Here is a 20,091-nt window from a genome sequence, read left to right as displayed (position 1 = left end):
TTTCATTACTTGGCAATTTTGAGCTGAATAATTATTTTCCAGGCTTTCAAATTTATATAAAACTTGTCATTTTATCCACATCTTAGAACAAACCGAAACGCCAAGGTTACATAACTCAACACTGGGTGAGTGAAGAGTCTAAATGTGGTTTGCTCCTTGTACAAAAACAATTTAGGGTAGTTTTCTAAGAACGAATCTTTTGGCTGCTTCTTTTGAGGAACAGCATGCTGACACCGACAGTTACTCACATTCACAGTGTCATCTGTTAGACATTTGTGTCACATAGATGGAAATTAAGGAGCTGGTAGAGAAATCACTCTCCGCTCAGTATTACCCTCCATAAACCTGTTTCCCTAAATCTTAATCTACTGCTGACACAACATGAAAGTCTTCATGCGTTACAAAACGGCACTGCTGGCAGGTGAAATGATCTTTAATTGTTTTGCAGTTTCAGCGGAGAAGTGCGGCATGAGTCTTCAGACAGCTAAATCTTCCTGTTCCCCATTTTTTCACGACTTCCACCATCTCTCTAAGCTACTATTTCTTAAAGACATTTTGGACAGTGGAAATTGCAAGCTGGAAGTGCTTTTAAATCTTTTTCATAGCCTTCCCAGGCTTTGTAGTCATAAATTTGCTTTCTTTTAAGTTCTTCGTCTTCTTCAGAGGAGCCTGTGATTGTTGAATGTTACCACAACGTCTGAAGGCAGTTTATCCCCAACCAGCTCCAAACAAGTCAATTAAATCTTATGGAGTTAATAGAGTTCAGGGTTAAGTCTTGCTTAAACAAAATCTGCCCAATCCTTCACATACATCTCTGAGGATGAGCTAGCAGGCAAATGGAAAGAACATGTGTTCAGCTGCTGGACTGAAGATGGGAGGAGAGTTGTGGTCTAGACAATCGTTCTAAGTCCAGTCAACTGAATCCAATGTCGGCCTCGTAAAACACCTCTGCAGCCGCCCAGCCTAATGATACAACTGCCAAATATCCACACAGGACTTTCTCCGGGCCACTGTGGTCTCAAGGTAATAAAGTGCTCGGTGGCTTAGTGGCTGCTGACTAATGCATTCATCCGTCTGTCCTTATCCAGCGGGGTAACTTTAGCTGACAGACATACTGTGTTGGTTTAATTTATGACACTTCCACTTTTTACTGTTGTGATGTTGATTTCCAAACTGCAATTAAAAGACAATCAAAGAGCATTTGCAGGCTATGATGCAGTGATTCTGTATTTGTTTGTATTTGTTCAGCTCCTAGCAACATTTCTTCTTGTTCAGTACTCAGGAGAGTCAAAATACATCGACTCCTGCAGAAAAGTAAATGTGTGCTTGACTGCTTGTAAACACCATGCATTTTTAATCAAGAAGGTTTAAGAAATATTGAAAAGGTAATAGATTCCCAATCTCATGGCTACAAAAGAACGGCGGTGCAAAAGTATGATTTGTCATAATAAATATTATAAACATATTTGTCACAAATTAAATATGAGCAGCTCAAGCTGTGGGCTGCAGTTTAAGAGCTGAGGTTTAATAAAGCACACAAAATGCTTTAATAATAATAATGGATTGCATTTATATAGCGCTTTTTGGAATCCCTCAAAGCGCTTTACAATACCACTATTCATTGTCTGTGAAGGTTCTCAGTCATCCAGGTCATCGTAGTCAAAGGAGCTTGCAAAGAAAAGCGTCTGGACTTCTTTAAGTTGCTTGAAGACGTTTCACCTCTCATCCGAGAGGCTTCTTTTGACCTTAGAACTGAAGAAGCTTCTCGGATGAGAGGTGAAACGTCTTCATGCAACTTAAAAAAGTCCAGACGCTTTTCTTTGCAAAACGAAAAGCGCTTTTCTTTGCAAGCTCCTTTGACCACTATTCATTCACTCTCACATTCACACACTGGTGGAGGCAGCTACAGTTGTAGCCACAGCTGCCCTGGGGCAGACTGACAGAGGCGAGGCTGCCATATGGCGCCATCGGCCCCTCTGGCCATCACCAGTAGGCGGTAGGTGAAGTGTTTTGCCCAAGGACACAACAACCGAGACTGTCCGAGCCAGGGCTCAAACCGGCAAACCTTCCGATTACAAGACAAACACCCAACTCTTGAGCCACAATCGCCCTAAAGCCTTCAGCAGAATCTGCGGTGCAAAATGGTGATAAATGCATTAAAAAAGGAAAGCGAGTTAAAAGAGAGTTTTGAGGGCTAAACTGGGAATTGCTGCGTAATTTAGTTGCTTTTTAGTTGAACCTGTTAAATGTGTTCCAGGGGGATTTTTCTTTTATGCTGAAAGCAGCAACAACAACACTGATATTTTGAAAAAGTCAGCAATCACACCTTACATAACGCAAGTGCACAAACTAACCAGCGTATGCAATATAGAGATTCAATCTATATGCCCTTAAATCTCCACACCTGTGAGGCAGCTGTGACATTCATGGACCGCAGTTGATTTCCACACTTGCAAGTGGCACTCTGCGGATGGCAGCTGCAGCTCCAGCATGTTTCTCCGCGCTTTATGCTATTGGTGCAATTTGTTCAGCAATGAATCAGCGTCTGGTGAACTTCTATGGATCAGTGGTTACATTTTTTTCCAGTTGTTTTTCAGCCTCCCACCATATTGATCCAGAACGAGGAAAAGCCAGAGGGAAATCAAATGCCTCTTGCGCTACCTCATATATCAGAAAGCTGAAGTAATAAGCACAAGTGTAGCATGATGAATCGTATTCAGTATGAATCAAACCGTGACTTGATGTATCGATTTCTCCATGACTGAGCACTTTTTTGGTGTCCCTGCGTGGCAGGTGGTACTTGAAGACCTTGGGCTCAATAGATTCTGCAGTGGGCAGCCTTAATCATAAACCTAGTAGGGTCATCATGTTGTCATCACTCTACACCAGTTTTGAGAGCTTGATAAAGTGCTTGTGCAATCTTTGTCCATTCTCAGTGACACCAGTGTTGGCCTAGTAAATCCCTATTTTATTCACAGGCACATGTGTTTGTGAGAGACATTAAAGTCTCTTTTGCTTCTGCGAGTCATTTTGGTCCACAGAAGAAATATAAACGGGCTAGAAAGACAAATCTCAACACGTTGGAATTTCATTCACACAGTATTAACCAAAGAGACTGATAAGCGCAGACTCACTGCATAACGAAGCAAGCTGGGACGCTGCTTTAGGACATGTAGGAGCTGCTGGTGTTATGACTCAGATTTCTGTGCTTCTAAAAGTCATGTTTCTGGTGTTGAAACACAATAGATGCAGCATTCGATACTGTTGACCATAATATCCTATTAGAGCGATTAGAACATGCTGTAGGTATTACAGGTATTGCACTGCAGTGGTTTGTATCATATCTATCTAATAGACTCCAATTTGTGCATGTAAATGGAGAGTCCTCTTCACACACTGAGGTTAATTATGGAGTTCCACAGGGTTCAGTGCTAGGACCAATTCTGTTTACATTATACATGCTTCCCCTAGGCAGCATCATTAGAAGACATAGCATACATTTTCACTGCTATGCAGATGACACCCAGCTCTATCTGTCCATGAAGCCAGATAACACACACCAATTAGTTAAACTGCAGGAATGTCTTAAAGACATAAAGACTTGGATGGCCACTAACTTTCTGCTTCTTAACTCAGATAAAACTGAGGTCATTGTACTCGGCGCTGAAAAGCTTAGAAATGGAGGTTTCTTTCTGTTAAAAGGGAGTTTTTCCTTCCCACTGTCGCCAAAGTGCTTGCTCATAGGGGGTCATATGATTGTTGGGTTTTTCTCTGTATCTATGAAGCGCCTTGAGGCGACTTTTGTTGTGATTTGGCGCTATATAAATAAAATTGAATTGAATTGAATTGAATTTTTTAATCTGCTTTCAAAACATACATGGAATCAATTAATTTGCACATGCTAAAATGTAACAATGTAACAAAGCTGACACGTGATTTTAGGTGAGAAACTGGGAAAAAATTCCAAAATATAACTTTTTATGTGCAGTTTTGAAGAGGCTGAAGCTTTTTTAAGTGGGGAGCAGAAGATAAATACATTCTAGTAACAAAGTTTGCCTGAACATATCTCTCGCTTGCAGAGCATCTGTTCAGTTACAGCCAAACAGATGATTATTAACACGATCCCCCCCACATACATGCTCAGAACTGCCTGGCCTGAATGCCGAGTGCTGTGACAAAACACTGCCAAGTTTCATTTCATTTCAAACTGCAAATGTTTTATGCAAATTGAGTCACTTTGTGGTCTGTTTAAAATGTATTTCTCTCAGCACCCAAAGCAGAGATGACTGAAAGGGATGATTCATCAAATCTGACTCCAAACCTGGCATTTAATAAACTTTTTAAATGGTTTTGAAAGAAACAATTGCATTTCCTGTTTTTATGAAAAGAGTGAAAGTCTTATAATACGCTCTGCTGCTCTGATAGCCATGAATCTTGGATGGATCTTGGCTAGTTCTGCAGAGTGAATTCATGTATATTTTATCTGTGCCGCTTCTAAACAGGTGACCAGCTGACACCAGTTCCCACGAAAGCCCCCAAATTAATAAATCAGCAGGTGTGCTGTGACTGTGTTGGCTTTAGATCTCGATGAGACAGCTCAAATTCTTCCTGACAGAATGGATTACTTTCTCGGTCTCTACCTACACATGACTAGCCCAACACACACACACGCCAGCATATATATCTTCGTGCCTATGTGCAAAGCCAGCTCGGGGAATTCAGCTCACCTCCCTCAAACTCTGTCTGACAGTTGCCAGAGTTTTCCTTTAGGCTTTCTTCCTCATTGATGATGATGTTCTCAATGTCCTTCATGGTGAGGTGGTCACGGAAGGCGCAGAACAGGATGTGTTTCAGCTCCTCCAGGGTGATTCTCTGCATGTCGAACTGAGGGAGAAAGAGATGAGGAGGAGATTTTTTAAAAAAGAAAGAGCCCATTTTCCCTTCACATAAATAAGCTTGCCGTACGTGCCTGGCAGGGTAGTGCGTGACACAATCCGTCCACTAGTAGTTCCACTAGACTGCAAACCTCAATAAAACATTACAAATACAGTCTCAATCGCCCTAAGCTGTGGAGTACAAAAAAATTAAATAAATCTGAGTAGATTTTTGCTTTGGGCGACTTACAATAAGTGATGTTCCCTGTAAGAAAGGACAAAAAGTTCAAATGAATAAAATCACTCTTCATGTTCCAGTACGTCCCTGTGCATCTTACAGATGTCACTCCTGTACATTTACTTTAATCAGAGCATTGCGTAACGCTGATGCATTGATTAAATTGAACGAGGTAGAGTTATGCTCAAAGAGTGGCTGATTTATGGTTCTGTTTGAGTGTTTACAGACACACCCACTTTTAAACCAGAGGTGTCTGAAGGTCAGATCAAGAAGATCTCGCTGGCGAGTGATGCTTTGCTGGAAAGCAGCGCTTTACTTAGGAGCAGTAGGATAACTTAATTTGCTTTTTATTCTGCTACAAGAAAAGCTTCAGAGCCGATACAAACCTGACTCATAATGAAATCACAAAGAGCAGCGAGTCCCGAGCCAGCTGCGAGGACAGCGAGTTCCTCTGAATTCGTCTAAACGCTTGTATAAACTCACTGATATTTACTTTCAACAAAGGCAACGTATATTGTTCCTATATTGATGTTGTTTGTGCACACTGTAGGAATAAAAATTTGGTAACACTTTTAGTTTATACAGCTACAGAAAAGAATTAATGGATTAAGAAAGTCGTGGTAAAAGCAAAACACATCTGCTTTCAATTCCCAGGTTTCATGTATCAGGATATTACAAAATTATTCTGGTCTTAAATTTTGGTAAGTGCAACATCAGATTAACAACAGATAACATATTACACCATGTCATTAGGTATTAAGTATATCCTTACAGCCTCCATGGGAATTAAGACATGAGTAGCTGCCAGATGCTGCTAATCAAATTCGCTTTAATTAACTGATCATCAGCAAGTATCACCTCTATAAAAGCAAACATTTTAGCAGTTTGCAGGTTTGGTGGATTCAGATGTGTGCCAACACAATGCTAACGAGGAAAGATATCAGTAATTACCTTACAAGTAAACTGAAGTCCATCATTCTGCAGTGAGAAAGATTATTTAAGAGTTACAGTCGTTCAGTCTTAGTTATGCTTGATCTCACCACTGCCTTTCCACACTCTTGATTATGATATTTTAATCCAAAGCCTTCATAACTGCTTTTCATCATATCTAAGGACCAGAACATTTTATGTTTCAATTCAATTCAATTATTAGCTTTAGATCTGCAAAAATAAAAATTCAATGAGGGGTTCCGCAAGGGTCAATTCTTGGTCTGCTACTCTTTAAACTTTACACACTCGCACTTTGTACTATCATAAAGAAATCATAATATATCTTACCATTCTTATGCAGAGGATATTCATCTGTATCAATCTATAAATGCACATTATATGCATAGATTTTTTTGTCAGTGTACTATTTCTCTCTACTCTGGAGGAATACTCTGTTTTGATGGTCTCTCTGTAGCTCTGCAGAAACCAGAAATATTTGTTGTTGTTCCAACAATGCGTTCATATTTATCCCCACCCCCACCCCCCCACTTCAAAACATATTGAAAGTTTTTGAAATTCTCATCTCAAACTGGGAAAATGGTCCACGCATTCATTTCAAACAGGTTAGACTACTTTACTCAATGGTTATCACCTTCGGCGCTGTTGTCAAATACCATGGCCTTGAACACATCAGGTGGTTAGGCCTTTTCTCTGTTATCTGTATTACACACTCACCGCGGTACCCAGGACATGCATGGATGGGAACTGCCCCAGTATGACCCTGAAGTTGATAAGCTGTGTAACAACAGCTGAGCCAAATCAGTGGAGCATAAAAAGCTACGAAAGGCAGAAGCACAAGGAGATCTAGGAAGTCAACGTTAACGGGACACCAGCTCTGTCTTCATTAAAATAGTAGCAATAACAACAATGATAACAGTGAAATAATTACAAAGTTCCACTGTTATCTTTATAAGCCTAAAAAAAATTAAGCAGAAAACTCTGTTATATTAAACCAACCAAATATTTTAAAAAACTTAATTAATTAACATAAATAATTAATAACAAAATACAACATCGGCCCAAGTTAATCTATTACAAAATAATTTCATTTTTCCTGCTCTGTTGCCTCATGTGTTAGTATGGAGTGCACAAATTCAAACTCTGACACAGTAAAATGACCAAATACGACACATCAATTTGTAATAAACATATAATGTACAAGCTGAGAGTACAGTTCTTAGATAAGGAATCATGTCTCATCAAGTCTCAGGAGCTGAATGAGTGTTAATCCTGGTCTCCTGTTTTTTTTTTAATTTATGAGACCGAACAGTGCAGAGGGATAGACAGGAAAGTGGGGAGAGAGTGAATGACCTTGGGCTACAGCAGTCCCCGATCTGTCTTCTTTAATGCAGACATGCTAGTGAAGAGAGAGTGAAGTATGTGCGTGAGGAAACAATAAGGTTCGAATACCTGGTGATATCAAAAATATGCAATCAACAATGATCCCATTCTTTTAACAAAAACAGGAAATAGGATGATGGAAAATACAACATTAATAAGCATTTACATAAAAAAGAAATGTAAATGCGTATTCACATTTTTGATGCTCATAAAAGGCTCATGTTGTTTTTGAAACTTTGTGAACGAGGTGAGAAACACCACATCTCTCTCTGCTATACAAATACAGTTTTTATTATTAACATCATTATTAGTATAAACAGAAAGGTTTCCATTCTGGTTCAGTCAAGCAACTCCAGAGAGCTTCTTCACAGACCATATATATATATATATATATATATATATATATATATATATATATATATATATATATATATATATATATATATATATATATATATATATATATATATATATATATATATATATATATATATATATATATATATATATATATATATATATATATATATATATATATATATATATATATAGTTGTACTGGTGGTTTCAGGGTAACCACCAGGTAGGTAGGTAGGTAGGTATATATACATATACACATATACACACACATATACATATACACACACATATACACACACACACACATATATACATATACATATATGTATTCATTCATATAGAGTTTATATGATTTACTAAATGTATCCAGCTTCTCAACACATTTGATCTCAGTTTACAAACACCAAATCCCGATTGTGTTTGGTGCACTCGGTGATATTATGATGAATGACACTCGTCCAGAGAGTGAAGGATAACATTCACTGGACTTTCTGGCAAGCCCACTGAGTAGATAATTGCATAAATCACACTTGGACACTTACCATCGATGCAATTTGTTATCGCTCAGCCTTTACAGAGTGAGCTAATGAACACTCGCACCAATCACACCTCAAATGTTAATCAGCCTTCATGAAGATTCATTATCAGAGGTAATTAAAATTTTGGGTCAATGTTTCGTCTTTTGTTTGCCGGCTCATTAATCAAAAGTGAACGTAAATGTAAATGTTGGCAAGACAAAAGTAAAATAAAGTTATGCAACAATAGACTAATAAATCACATACATTGTGAAATGTAATTTAAAAGCAGGTACATTTAATCCAGTGGAAACGTAAATATAACAGTGACAGAAAACATAAACAAACCCATAAAAAGAAGGTACAGTTACTAAATATTTACCCTGAAACCACCAGTACAACTAAAGGTTTATACCAATACAACAACTGATACTTCAATATTCTTCAGTTATTTGATTTTCTTCATTTTACTGCATTTTTGTGAAAAGACAGAAGGAGCAACACGATGCATCACCTGGTTGAACAGGTGACCCATGCTGTGCAGGCTTTAGTCCTTAGTGCTGCACCGCAGGTTCGAGGTTGCTCCAGGTGCTTTTCTATGTGCCATTCCCCCTCACATACAACCCATCTTCCTTTCTACTCTATACTAGACTAAAAATAAAATAATAAAATTTATCAATCATTTAAAAGAATAACACAGTAAGCAGAAAAAACTCTGATGACCACTGAAACTCAAACACTGACTCCTTGTTGACCACCAAACTCAAAGTATTCTACATCAGCGGTCCCCAACCTTTTTTGCGCCACAGACCGGTTTATGCCCGACATTATTTTCACGGCCTTTAAGGTGTCGCGGATAAACACAACAAAATAAAACTAGTACTGGTACCGAAAAAAAGACATACATTTCACACCTGAGCCTCTCGCGGCCCGGTACCAAACGACTCACGGACCGGTACCGGTCCGAGGCCCGGGGGTTGGGGACCGCTGTTCTACATTAGTATTGAACATACATTTCAGATAATAAAGAGCCCCACAGTTCAGTATTGACAAACATAAACAAACAGAAACTTTTTGTGAGACTAAATAGAATATGGCATTAGTTTAGGCAGGAAACAAAGTCAAGCTCAGCCCATAATCCCAGCCGTTCAGCTAATACTCTTCCAAGCAACCAACTAGCAAATCCCAAACAGAGCCATGCATCTGCAAGCCTCTTCACAACCCATCATTCTCCTTTGTATGTGTTAGACTTGATCATTTTCATGCGCCTGCTCTCTTCAGGACACTGCTGCTGCTGTGGTCCTAACTGGAAAGCTCACACAGCAACAATCTCACATCAGCCACCATGTACAGCAGCATAAAAAGATGTTTTGCCTCCTGTTTCAGAAATGGATGCGATGTTTCACAGACTGCAGAGCTCTGTTTATTTCTCCTCGCATCTCCCTCTGGAAAACAGAGAGAGGATCTGTACTACACAGACAGATCTACCTGGAGTGCCCCTGCAGCATCTGCCACTTAAAGTTACTGCCAACTTTTGTGTTACTTCCCCCCCAAAGGAAAAGGTCGGCAGCCTAATTGTGTTTACCCAACCTTTATGCGGCCTCGCTTCCCAATAAAGACGGCATCGCTGGCACCCATCTAGAGACTGGCAGAACTTCATTTGCCAAGAAGAGGGATGAGCCAGAGGATAGCTCTATTCACAGAGCACTACAGTAGAAGATAAGAAAAAGCCATTTTATTTTCATTTCCCATATCCCACAGACTTTCTCAACCTACATTCACATTCAAGCATGGACTGACCTTTATGGAGAATATGGTGAAAGAAAGGGGAGTAGAAAAGAATTACACACCTGAACCTAAAGTGACTCCCACAGAAAAGACCTTTAGTAGGACACCCAGTGGTTTGTGACCTACAGCTTCATACTGGAGCCCACGCTGGAAACCTTCAGTCTTCTTTGTTACACATTCTCCTGAGAAGTTCAGTCTGAAGTGCAATCACATGCCTCAGGCACAGAGAACTTTAATGGAGACTTTGGAGAAGTTGGAAATGTCACATACTGTTAAGGTCTGCTGTGGTCAAAGCTCAGAAGGAGCCTTGTATTGAAATGAATTGAATCCGTGACAGAGTGATGGGGATAAAACAGATTCACGTGATCATTAAAATCCTGTGATTGAACTGACATTTTCATTGTTGATATTTAAAGAGAAGAAAAATGTCTGGTAACAAATAGCAGGAATGTTACTGCGCGGTTTTGAACTAATCTTTAAAGCATGAACCATTTCTGTTAGGTGCTTTTGGCAAAGTTTTCATAACTGTTCCAACTCTTGAAAGACATGTTCCTCTTTTGTGTGTCCAAACTGAAGGAACTCATGGACTACTAAAGTTTGCAGGACCCCGTTTTTGGGAACTTTTAGACTCTAAGGTAGATACGTGTTGTACAGCACAAGAAGCTTTGGTAAAAGTAAATGAACAGATCAAATATATATAATAAACCTTATGTTGATTGGTCTGGATCCAACATGGACAACTGGCATATTTTTTAAAAGCCATGTATGACTGACGGAGAAATCCAGGGGTTATTAAACCAAAATGTTACACAGGCATTACAATTACATTTTGAACATTTAATTCCTTTTTGAAGGAGAGCAGCTCGGACTTAATGGAGGAAAGACTTTCACCAAGGATAGCTTGAAACTCCGTTTTAAGTGTAGCGGCAAAGCCCTCGCGGCGAGCCGAAAGCAGCACCGCTTTGAGAGCGCTGACATCGCTATTGGTGGCGGCCTGGGCCGCAGTCCCTGATTCAGGACGGGTAAAAGGGTAGTCAGGAGAAGCAGGCCGCAGGTGAGGCCGGACCGAGCTTCCTCCTTTAGTTGGCTTTGGTGGCATTTTAGTGAGCAAAATCAAAAAATGTACTATTTTAAAATGAGATAGATATCGCTTGGAGTCGAGTCAGAGAAAAAGTGCCCGATAACAATTTAAAAAAGACCGACCCTGCAAGAGCTCACCAAAAACGCTACTCGCACCAAACCACCATTTAAGGCAGCGGTCTCCAACCTTTTTTGCGCCACGGACCGGTTTATGCCCGACAATATTTTCATGGACCGGCCTTTAAGGTGTTGCGGATAAATACAACAAAATAAAACTAGTACCGAAAAAAAGAAAAATTATTCATAACAGACGTGAAAAGACCCAGGAAAACCGAGTAAACGATAAAAACGATAACAAAATAACGCTGAAAACCGATAAAAACCCTGAAAACTATACATTTCACACCTGAGCCTCAACTCTCACGGCCCGGTACCAAACGACTCACGGACCGGTACCGGTCCGAGGCCCGGGGGTTGGGGACCGCTGATTTAAGGGATATATCATAACCGTGACTCCTAAACCTACAAGCCTGTCGCAGGGTTAACAGAGACAAACAACATTCACACTGACATTAACCTAACCTCACTATCTGCATGTCGCTGGACTGTGGGAGGAAGCTGGAGTGCCGGAGAGAACCCACGTAGACACATGCAAACTCCACACAGAAGCAGATGGTTGATTTGAACCCAGGACCTTCTTGCTGTGAGGCAACAGTGCTAATCATCGCGCTTCCATGCTGCACCACATACACTGCGTGTGAAAAACCACCTGTTGTGGTTGTCAGGTTTTCCTCTTCTCCAATGCTAAAGTTCAAAGATAGCATTTCAGCAAGAACAGATGCAAACTATTTGCAAGGGAGACTGAGTTTGTTTATTATAGCTGGACTCACAGAACTTTAGGGTCCAGTGTATAATGCTGATAAACTGTTTACAGTGTTGATAACATAAGTCCCACTCATCTTTGAATTTGATTGGTTTGTGGGAGAAATTGAGAAGTGCACTCTCTTCCAAAAGTTTTCAACTGACAAATGTTTGAGTAGGGAAAATGGACACAGGCCCTTATAATCACACCACTAATAATATTACTGCATTGACATAACTTTATACCATTTTAATAAATGCATGAGGTGTCATAAAGACTCAAATAATACAGTTACTTATTAAGAAGTGGACAGGTTATATTTCAAAATGTGGATTTTCTGTTTTTAATATTCTCTTCAATTATTTCATGGGAACAGTGGGTATATTATAACTGTACTATAACATATCTGAGTCACTGTGAGAAGGTTTAGAAACACTTTCACTAAAAGAGTCTTGAAGTTCATTAAAACTGTAACTACCATAAAATTCATCAAAATCAGTGTAAGGAGATGCACTGAGATCGTATTTGCCCACACATACAGAAGCACTAACCTTGGATTTAAACCATGAATTTCTTGACTTTTTGCAAACTCTTGAATATTTGTTAAGACCGCAAAGTGGATTTGGGATTGTGGAGAAAGCCATGTTCGTCTTTACACCCGTAAATGAGGCGTACTCAGCTGCTCACACACACAGGCGGTGAGAAGGTGCCAAGAGCCAGCATCCATCCATCTGCTGAGTTCAGCCTTTTGCAGTACAGCCAAATTATAGAGCTACAGATAACGTTCTCCACACACTGACGAATCCAATTATATGCATTTGCTAATGTAAATCTAATGCAATGAACTTGCAAGTCCTATTTTTTCCAAATGGTAGAAATATTAATCCATTTAAAACATGCTGCAGCTGAGGAGGCACATCCTTGAATCCTGTTTGATTTGAATGCAGAAGAACATGCTCTATGCTTGTTTTAATTTAAACACTATCTATAGAAATAAGAGATTTCATTTTTTCATTTCAGTGTATTGTCAGAGGCTGATTATAAGAAAGTGTGAGGTGGTGATTTTCCAGGGATCTGACTGCACCAGGGTTTTTGTTGTTTTGGTTTGTTTTTTTGCAGGGCAACGTGACAGTAACAGAAACTGATCATGTAATCTGTGGATGCTGTTGCCAAGCTGGAAAAAGGAAAGTTCTGGACTTTGGGGGAGAATTGTACAGAAGCTTGACAGACAAGGCTTCAAATATGTCAAATATGTGATGTGATTTCCAAGTCCGACAAAATGGTTGTAAGCAGTGTTGGTCAAGTTACTTGAAAAAAGTAATCAGTAACTAATTACTGATTACTTCCCCAAAAAAGTAATCCCGTTACTTTACTGATCACTTATTTTCAAAAGTAATTAATTACTTAGTTACTTAGTTACTTTTTAAAAACACGATTTACAACCTGAATAGGTGATAAAGTGATAGATCTTTCAGCCCAATTCTACTTTTTCTACATAATCCATCATACAAAATGTAATCAAATGGAAAAGTCTCTTTTTAAAACTTGTTTTATTAGTTTTAATCTTTTAACTTTATGCATCAAGCAAACATTTAATTATATGCAACATTCTCTGACTGGAAGAAATTTGTTTAATATTTAAACCTATTTTCTGCACATTCCAGCACATAAAATAATTTTTTTTGTGTGTTTACACTCACTCTTTCAAATAGATGCAAGTAAAACACAGCAGAAAATAAATAAAGTCCTTTGGTCTAGCAGTCCTTTTGCTCTATTTTCACCTGTAAAGCAGGAGTAGGGTTGGCGGAGGTTTACCCTGGTGCAGGTGTGCCGCAGCGGTCAGTTGAAGAATCCACGAGTTTCTCTGTGAGTTTCCCATTACGTCGTAGCTACTCGGTGCTTGTTTGGAAGTTTAGGGGGTTTTTTGCCGTAAAAAGAAGTTTTCTTCCCACGCACAACTGACGCTAATGTTTTTGTCACTTTTTATGGAATCAAACTCAAATTAAGATCAGTACTTCCACGCTTTAAACGCTGCACGCTCATACTCTCTCCCGCACTCGATATATTATCCATTGTTGATCTGCACACAGCTGTTGTCACGAATGTCGCACTCGCTTACGTCACTGTCATGAGACATTCTCGCAAAAAATCACGGTTTTAGTAACGCAGTAACACAGCATTCCTACGGGAAAGTAACGGTAATCTAATTACCGTTTTTGCAATAGTAATCCCTTACTTTACTCGTTACTTGAAAAAAGTAATCAGATTACAGTAACACGTTACAAGAAACACGTTACTGCCCATCTCTGGTTGTAAGTAACAAAAACTTACAGTTGATTAAGACACCTGGCATGGCCTCTATAGTGCAAGATCACACACACCTGCAATACTGAAAGGAGGTTTATACGCAAACAGCTGTGCACGTATGGTGTTCCCAGCTGTTCCCTACACACTGTAGGGCTGTGCTGCACTGTCTGCAAAATCAAAACAAAAAACACTCATCCATTACTCATATATCCAAATCTCAGTATTTTCACGATATCATGTCCGCTTAAAAATATAAATTTTCTAAATCTGAAAATTAAAATACTCGTCCTAATTAGGATGTTCAGAAAAAAAGGCTTACCATCAAAACATGCATCTAATTAGAATAAAGGGAATAAAGAAAGCATTGAAATTACAGACCTTTAAAATTAAATGTTTTTTCTAAACTAAATTACAGTTACAGAACAAAAATGGAAAAAAAACCTGACTCCTGAAAGAAAACAAAAGCAGAGCTGAAGACTGAAACTAATAAAGGTCAGAGTGTGAGCAAAAAGGCAGTTCTCTTGTTAAATAAGGAGCGATTCGGTGTAATCGGGATGACCGGGAGTGATAAAGAAAGAACAAACAAGAGCCGTAGAGTGACAACAAAATCAAAGGTAAGGGAAGTGAGATAGAGGGAGAAGAAGAAAAAGCAAAGAAAGACTGAGTTCCAGTCCAGCCGCTACACACTTTCACACTGGTTGTGAATTAAGTGCTGATCCAACTAGTATTAAATGGAAACAGACTCCTCCACTACGGAGTCTGCAGTTACATCCGTAACAACCAAAGCTTGTGATGGTGCACATCTGTTTTATGTTAAATACAGATGAAACTCCACAAACTTACAGGTGTGATTTCTGTGTAACTATTTCAGTGAAGACTAAATCATATGACTTTATAGACGTTTTTGATTAGCGCTTCAATTTATTAATATAAATGCTAATGATGAGGAAACCAAAAAGAAGAAAAGGAGGATTAGAAGTGGAAGCATTTTGTCTGACTGACACTGTAAATAACTAGCTGTGTTTTCAAGCAGGTTCAGCCCCTGATCTTAAAACGTCAGTCTGACAGCAGTAAATAAATTACTGCAGAGAAAAGTGACGGCATCCAAAAGCTGGTTGCTTTATTTCTACCCTGCACCTTATTAAGAGACCCTTCAACAATCGTCATTGTGACTACACACAGGTACACTTGTTGCAGTGTGGGATGGTGCAGTTTGGAAGCGTAAAGTAAAGAGAATAGAAATCTTCACTAAAACAAGGTATGCAACCTGTAAGGCAATTCAGTTTAGTCAATTATTTATGCCCTCCTCTGCTCAACACCCAGGTCTAACATGCACACATTCTCTTCCCCGTTAAAATGAATGCTCAGCGTCTTTATCAATCTCTGCGGCCTATCTGTTTCCGTTAAAAGGCCCAAAGCCTTCAGGAGAAATTTATGTCTCCATTACCGCTGCGTCACCAAGCCGTCAAAGGCCAGAAGATTAATTGAGCAAAAGAAAACATAACACGTGCCACGAGGGTAACAACAGGCGGGAAAATGAATTGTAGCTCATTTCTGGAACCAGTCATGTAGTGTTTTGAAGTTACATAAACATTGGCCACATGATGAAACTGATGAAAATGACTTGCAGTGAGACTCTTATACTTCTGTCTTGACGTCTGTAACCTCGGCGCTCCAGTGCACATTTCATTATAGCCCCACAACCAACACATGGTAGATAAAAAACAAAAACAAAAAAAACTCATCCTAAGAATTTTTACACCTTTTTCATATACAAGCAGTAATATCTGATTGAACAGTTGCAGATAAATGTTCATATTAGGCACTTAAAGTCTGCGAATCCTGGCATGATACTTGGATCAGGACAGCAGACTTTAGACAGTTTATTTCACAGACAGTTTGAGGAAAATAAGGGAAGAAGGGAAAATGCCTAAGGCCACTTAGAAAGCTTCCAATAGCCAATTACTGTTAGTATGGTTAATCAAGGTGAGATTACTCCCATTAACCCCTGTACTGGAGCAGACTACAGGAGCAGCCTGAGGGTCACTGCCCTCATTATTGGCTTTCAGTGGATCTATGTGGTGTGCCTCATGTAATTCATTACCTTTTACTGCAGAAGAATGAACAACAGAGGAGACAGCAGGGACGAGAGATAAAAGAGAATGAGCTAAGTACAGCGAGAGACACAAAGATGAGGAAGAAATGTAAACAACCAAATAAATCATAAGCACAATTTTACTTAGAGGTGTTGGCATTGAATTGCAGTTCAATAGCTGATAGTACAGTTTAAAACATGGTTTAATTAAACCCATGGGGTAGCAGGACCCCTGCTAAAGGACAACTGGTTATATATTGTATTTCTCATCTTAAAGTGATAGAAAAATCTAATTAAAGCTCGATCCAAACTGAGAGAAGTTTTCTTATATCGGCTAGCGCAACATAGGCAACTCTAACTTCTATCGAAACCTTCAATTTAAGTTCAGTTTATACAGTTTATAAGGTACTGCAAAACGAAAATTTTGCAGATTGTCACAAAAAATTATTTTGCTTTTTTAGTCTGTAACATGGAAAAAGTTGGAGAAGCACCAATGTAATAATTCCCCAAAGAAAACATTCAACGTCATTGTAGATGCAGGGGAAAGCTGAGAGATCTGTCTATCCACCTGCTTATTTGTGTTGCAGAAATTAATATAATCTTCAAAGAAATGTCACATAAGGTCTTCTTTTTCAGTATGTCAAGGACTGCATCACCAAGCCTGTACTTAAAAGTCAAGGGGAAATGCAAATTCATGCAGTATTGTGAGTTTGGCTTGTAAAAACGCCTGAACTCTGACTATTTTGTGTAAATAAATAAATAAAGAAGGTTTTGTGAATGGGGTGCAAATCTTTTGAAGTCCTATACATCCATATTCACTCTTCATCCTTTCTGTCTGCAGGCCTGATGGGACTTTGAAGTGCAGCTCGGAGGATAAAAGTACAGCGCTGTGAAATGATGAATAGTGGGAAACAGACCTATGTCTTTTTGATTACATTTAGCTGACAAATGATTTTCTCCATATATATCTAAATAGGGCTTTACGCTGTGATTACTTGGTAGATAAAAATGAATAAGATCGCCTCAAGTAAATCAGTGTCAGAGTAACGTAGTCAAAGAAATTTATTCTGATTGGCAGACACATCATTAAAATTCTGGACACTCAATAACACAAATGCTCCTCCACGGCGTGTGTGTGTGTGTGTGTGTGTGTGCGCACACACATGCAATTTTGTGCATATTTTAAGTCAAGCAATTGTGCAGAAAATACAGTGATGTGGTGCTGACACCTCTCAGAGCTGCATCGTGGATGAGAAAGAGCTGTAATGAAGTGAATCACTGAAGGAGCCAAGCTGACTCACACATAATTAAAGCTACATGGAACATAAGGAGCGTGAGTTAGGATGAAGAAAAAGGAACAAAAATGTCATAGTGTACACAAAAAAAAACAAAAAACACGAGGCTCCAAATGATGAAGGGAGCAGGCAGAGGCAGGAATCAAATTAAGAGTTGAAGCAGTAGGCCTGAGGGTGCTTGATGCTGCTTTTCCACGAGCAGCAAAACTTCAAACAGCAGCTTTCTTGTTTCAGAACTAAGAGAAGAAAAGTTATCAGCCTGACTCAACAGTACAGTAGCAATATAGTGTTCATCACGAACAGCATGGATGTAGATACAGTAAGTTTAAGGCTTTGAAGTTTTATAATGGATTGGATTTATATAGCGCTTTTCAAGGCACCCAAAGCGCTTTACAATGCCACTATTCATTCACTCTCACATTCACACACTGGTGGAGCTACAGTTGTAGCCACAGCTGCCCTGGGGCAGACTGACAGAAGCGAGGCTGCCATATCGCGCCATCGGCCCCTCTGGCCACTACAATTTTACTACGATTAATTGTCGTACTGAGCACTGTACACAGCGTATTCTATGTTATATATTTCTGTTAACCAACAAATAAAGTCATAATCCTCCTACTGCAACCTGCCACTTGATAATCAATAGCAACATGAGGTGAGGTGTCTCGAGAAAAGTGTCAGCGTTCCCAAAGATTACGTAAAAAGAAAAATGAAAACAGCCAACAACCAATAAAACCAATGTGCCAACTACAGATGGAAGTAGCCCCTCTGACATGATGCATTCTGTTGTCCTTAGGAGACTGATGTGACAATTTTAGAAATGAAGATGGAGTGCTAACTTATTAACACTTGGTTAATAAGCGGCATCCAAAGACCGTATAACTGGCTCACACAGACACTAATACCTGCTAATAAGTGCCAAGTAGCAGACTAAAATAACACAAACCAAAATTGGAACACTGATGTGTAGCTTACAGCCCAAAAAGGAAGTCAGCAAATTATCAGGTAATTAAAAAACACTCTAAAAGGCACCGACAGCCCAAAGACAGTTGAAAGGTTCATTTCAGTTGTGTGTATGTGTATTTTGGAATGAATGTGAGGCCATGTGGTTGATTATGTGTGTGTGTTTGTTGCATACACTTATCTTTAATGTGTAGCTTTTATTACTTGTATACTTTTATACCTGTTATTAATCTCTGGCTCGCTTCCACAGCGTGTCTTTTCTCCCATCTTCTGTCTCTCTCCCCAACCAGTCGTGGCAGATGGCCCCGCCCCTCACTGAGCCCGGTTCTGCTGGACGTTTCGTCCTGTTAAAAGGGCGTCTTTCTTTCTTTCTTTCTTTCTGCTCATAGAGGGTCATATGATTGTTGGGTTTTCTCTGTATCTATTATTGTAGGGTCTACCTTACAATATAAAGCACCTTGAGGCGACTGTTGTTGTGATTTGGCGCTGTTTAAATTAAATTGAATTGAAATTGAATTATTCAAACTGTGAAGCACTAATTCTATGTTTTGGTCCTATTTGAATAAAGTTATTATTATTATTTTTACTATTATTATTCAGGGAGTGGAGCCACTGTGATTGGCTACAGCAACCTGTAATGGCGTACCTGTCGATCACAATGGCCACGCCCAAAGCTTTAAGGCTCAAAAGAATAAAAATGGTCACAAACAGGGAAATTTCACATGGAGATAAAACCATTTAGGCTGAAGAACTACAGTTTTTGGTACTACAACACTGGCTTCTTTTTTAAGCATGAAGAGATTACTGCTTGCTGTCATTCAAAGTCAGCATTGAAAACTCAGGTGGAGGTCATCGTGAAAATACATTTCTGTCTCGCAAAGGCACTGACGGCCTCAAGGAAAAGATTCTGGCCAGGGATCATAAAATAATGCCCTTCTTGATGCATGATAGCACTTTAAGACATGGCGCGACAGAGACAAATTGAGTCATTTTCACTTTGATAATCCTCCATAATTCACCTCCCAACCTCTGTGCTTCAATGTGAGGAGAATCACATTAGAGTAGATCAGACTGCTGGAAGGAGGATGATTAGGCATATGGAACGAAACGGAGAACATGTGCATGCGTGTGCACATGTGTGGGTGTTGATTAGCTGTCTGTAACGCTGTGTCTCTGTGCCACCTTCATTGCCATTCAAGGCCATGCCTGGCGAGGGGAAGTGATTTTTCTCTCGTCTCAGCCGGTAAGCGAACGCCCTTAGAGTTAGTTTACATCCTGCACATTGGCCTTGAATCTATCAAACACCCAGCAGCTGCTTGTTAGAGAAGTGCTGGCTCTTCTCATACTACCTGCCTGGAGCAGGACATCTGACAGTCAGCAGTTC

The 20,091-nt window shown here is 39.4% G+C and overlaps 1 protein-coding gene across 2 annotated transcripts in view; it reads right to left on the bottom strand.

Annotated features, from left to right (window-relative positions):
* caln1 (calneuron 1) overlaps window positions 1-20,091 on the bottom strand; it is a 64,405-nt gene that overhangs the window by 4,194 nt on the left and 40,120 nt on the right. For both annotated transcript variants that reach the window (XM_087851188.1, XM_087851187.1), the window contains exon 5: window positions 4,728-4,884. In XM_087851188.1, coding sequence (XP_087707314.1) covers window positions 4,728-4,884 — 157 coding nt within the window. The remainder of the gene's footprint in view (window positions 1-4,727; window positions 4,885-20,091) is intronic.

Source organism: Neolamprologus brichardi, chromosome 14 (genome assembly GCF_056152115.1).
Source record: "Neolamprologus brichardi isolate AB-2024 chromosome 14, ASM5615211v1, whole genome shotgun sequence".
NCBI classification, from domain to species: domain Eukaryota; kingdom Metazoa; phylum Chordata; class Actinopteri; order Cichliformes; family Cichlidae; genus Neolamprologus; species Neolamprologus brichardi.
This window is presented reverse-complemented; position numbering and strand designations above follow the sequence as displayed.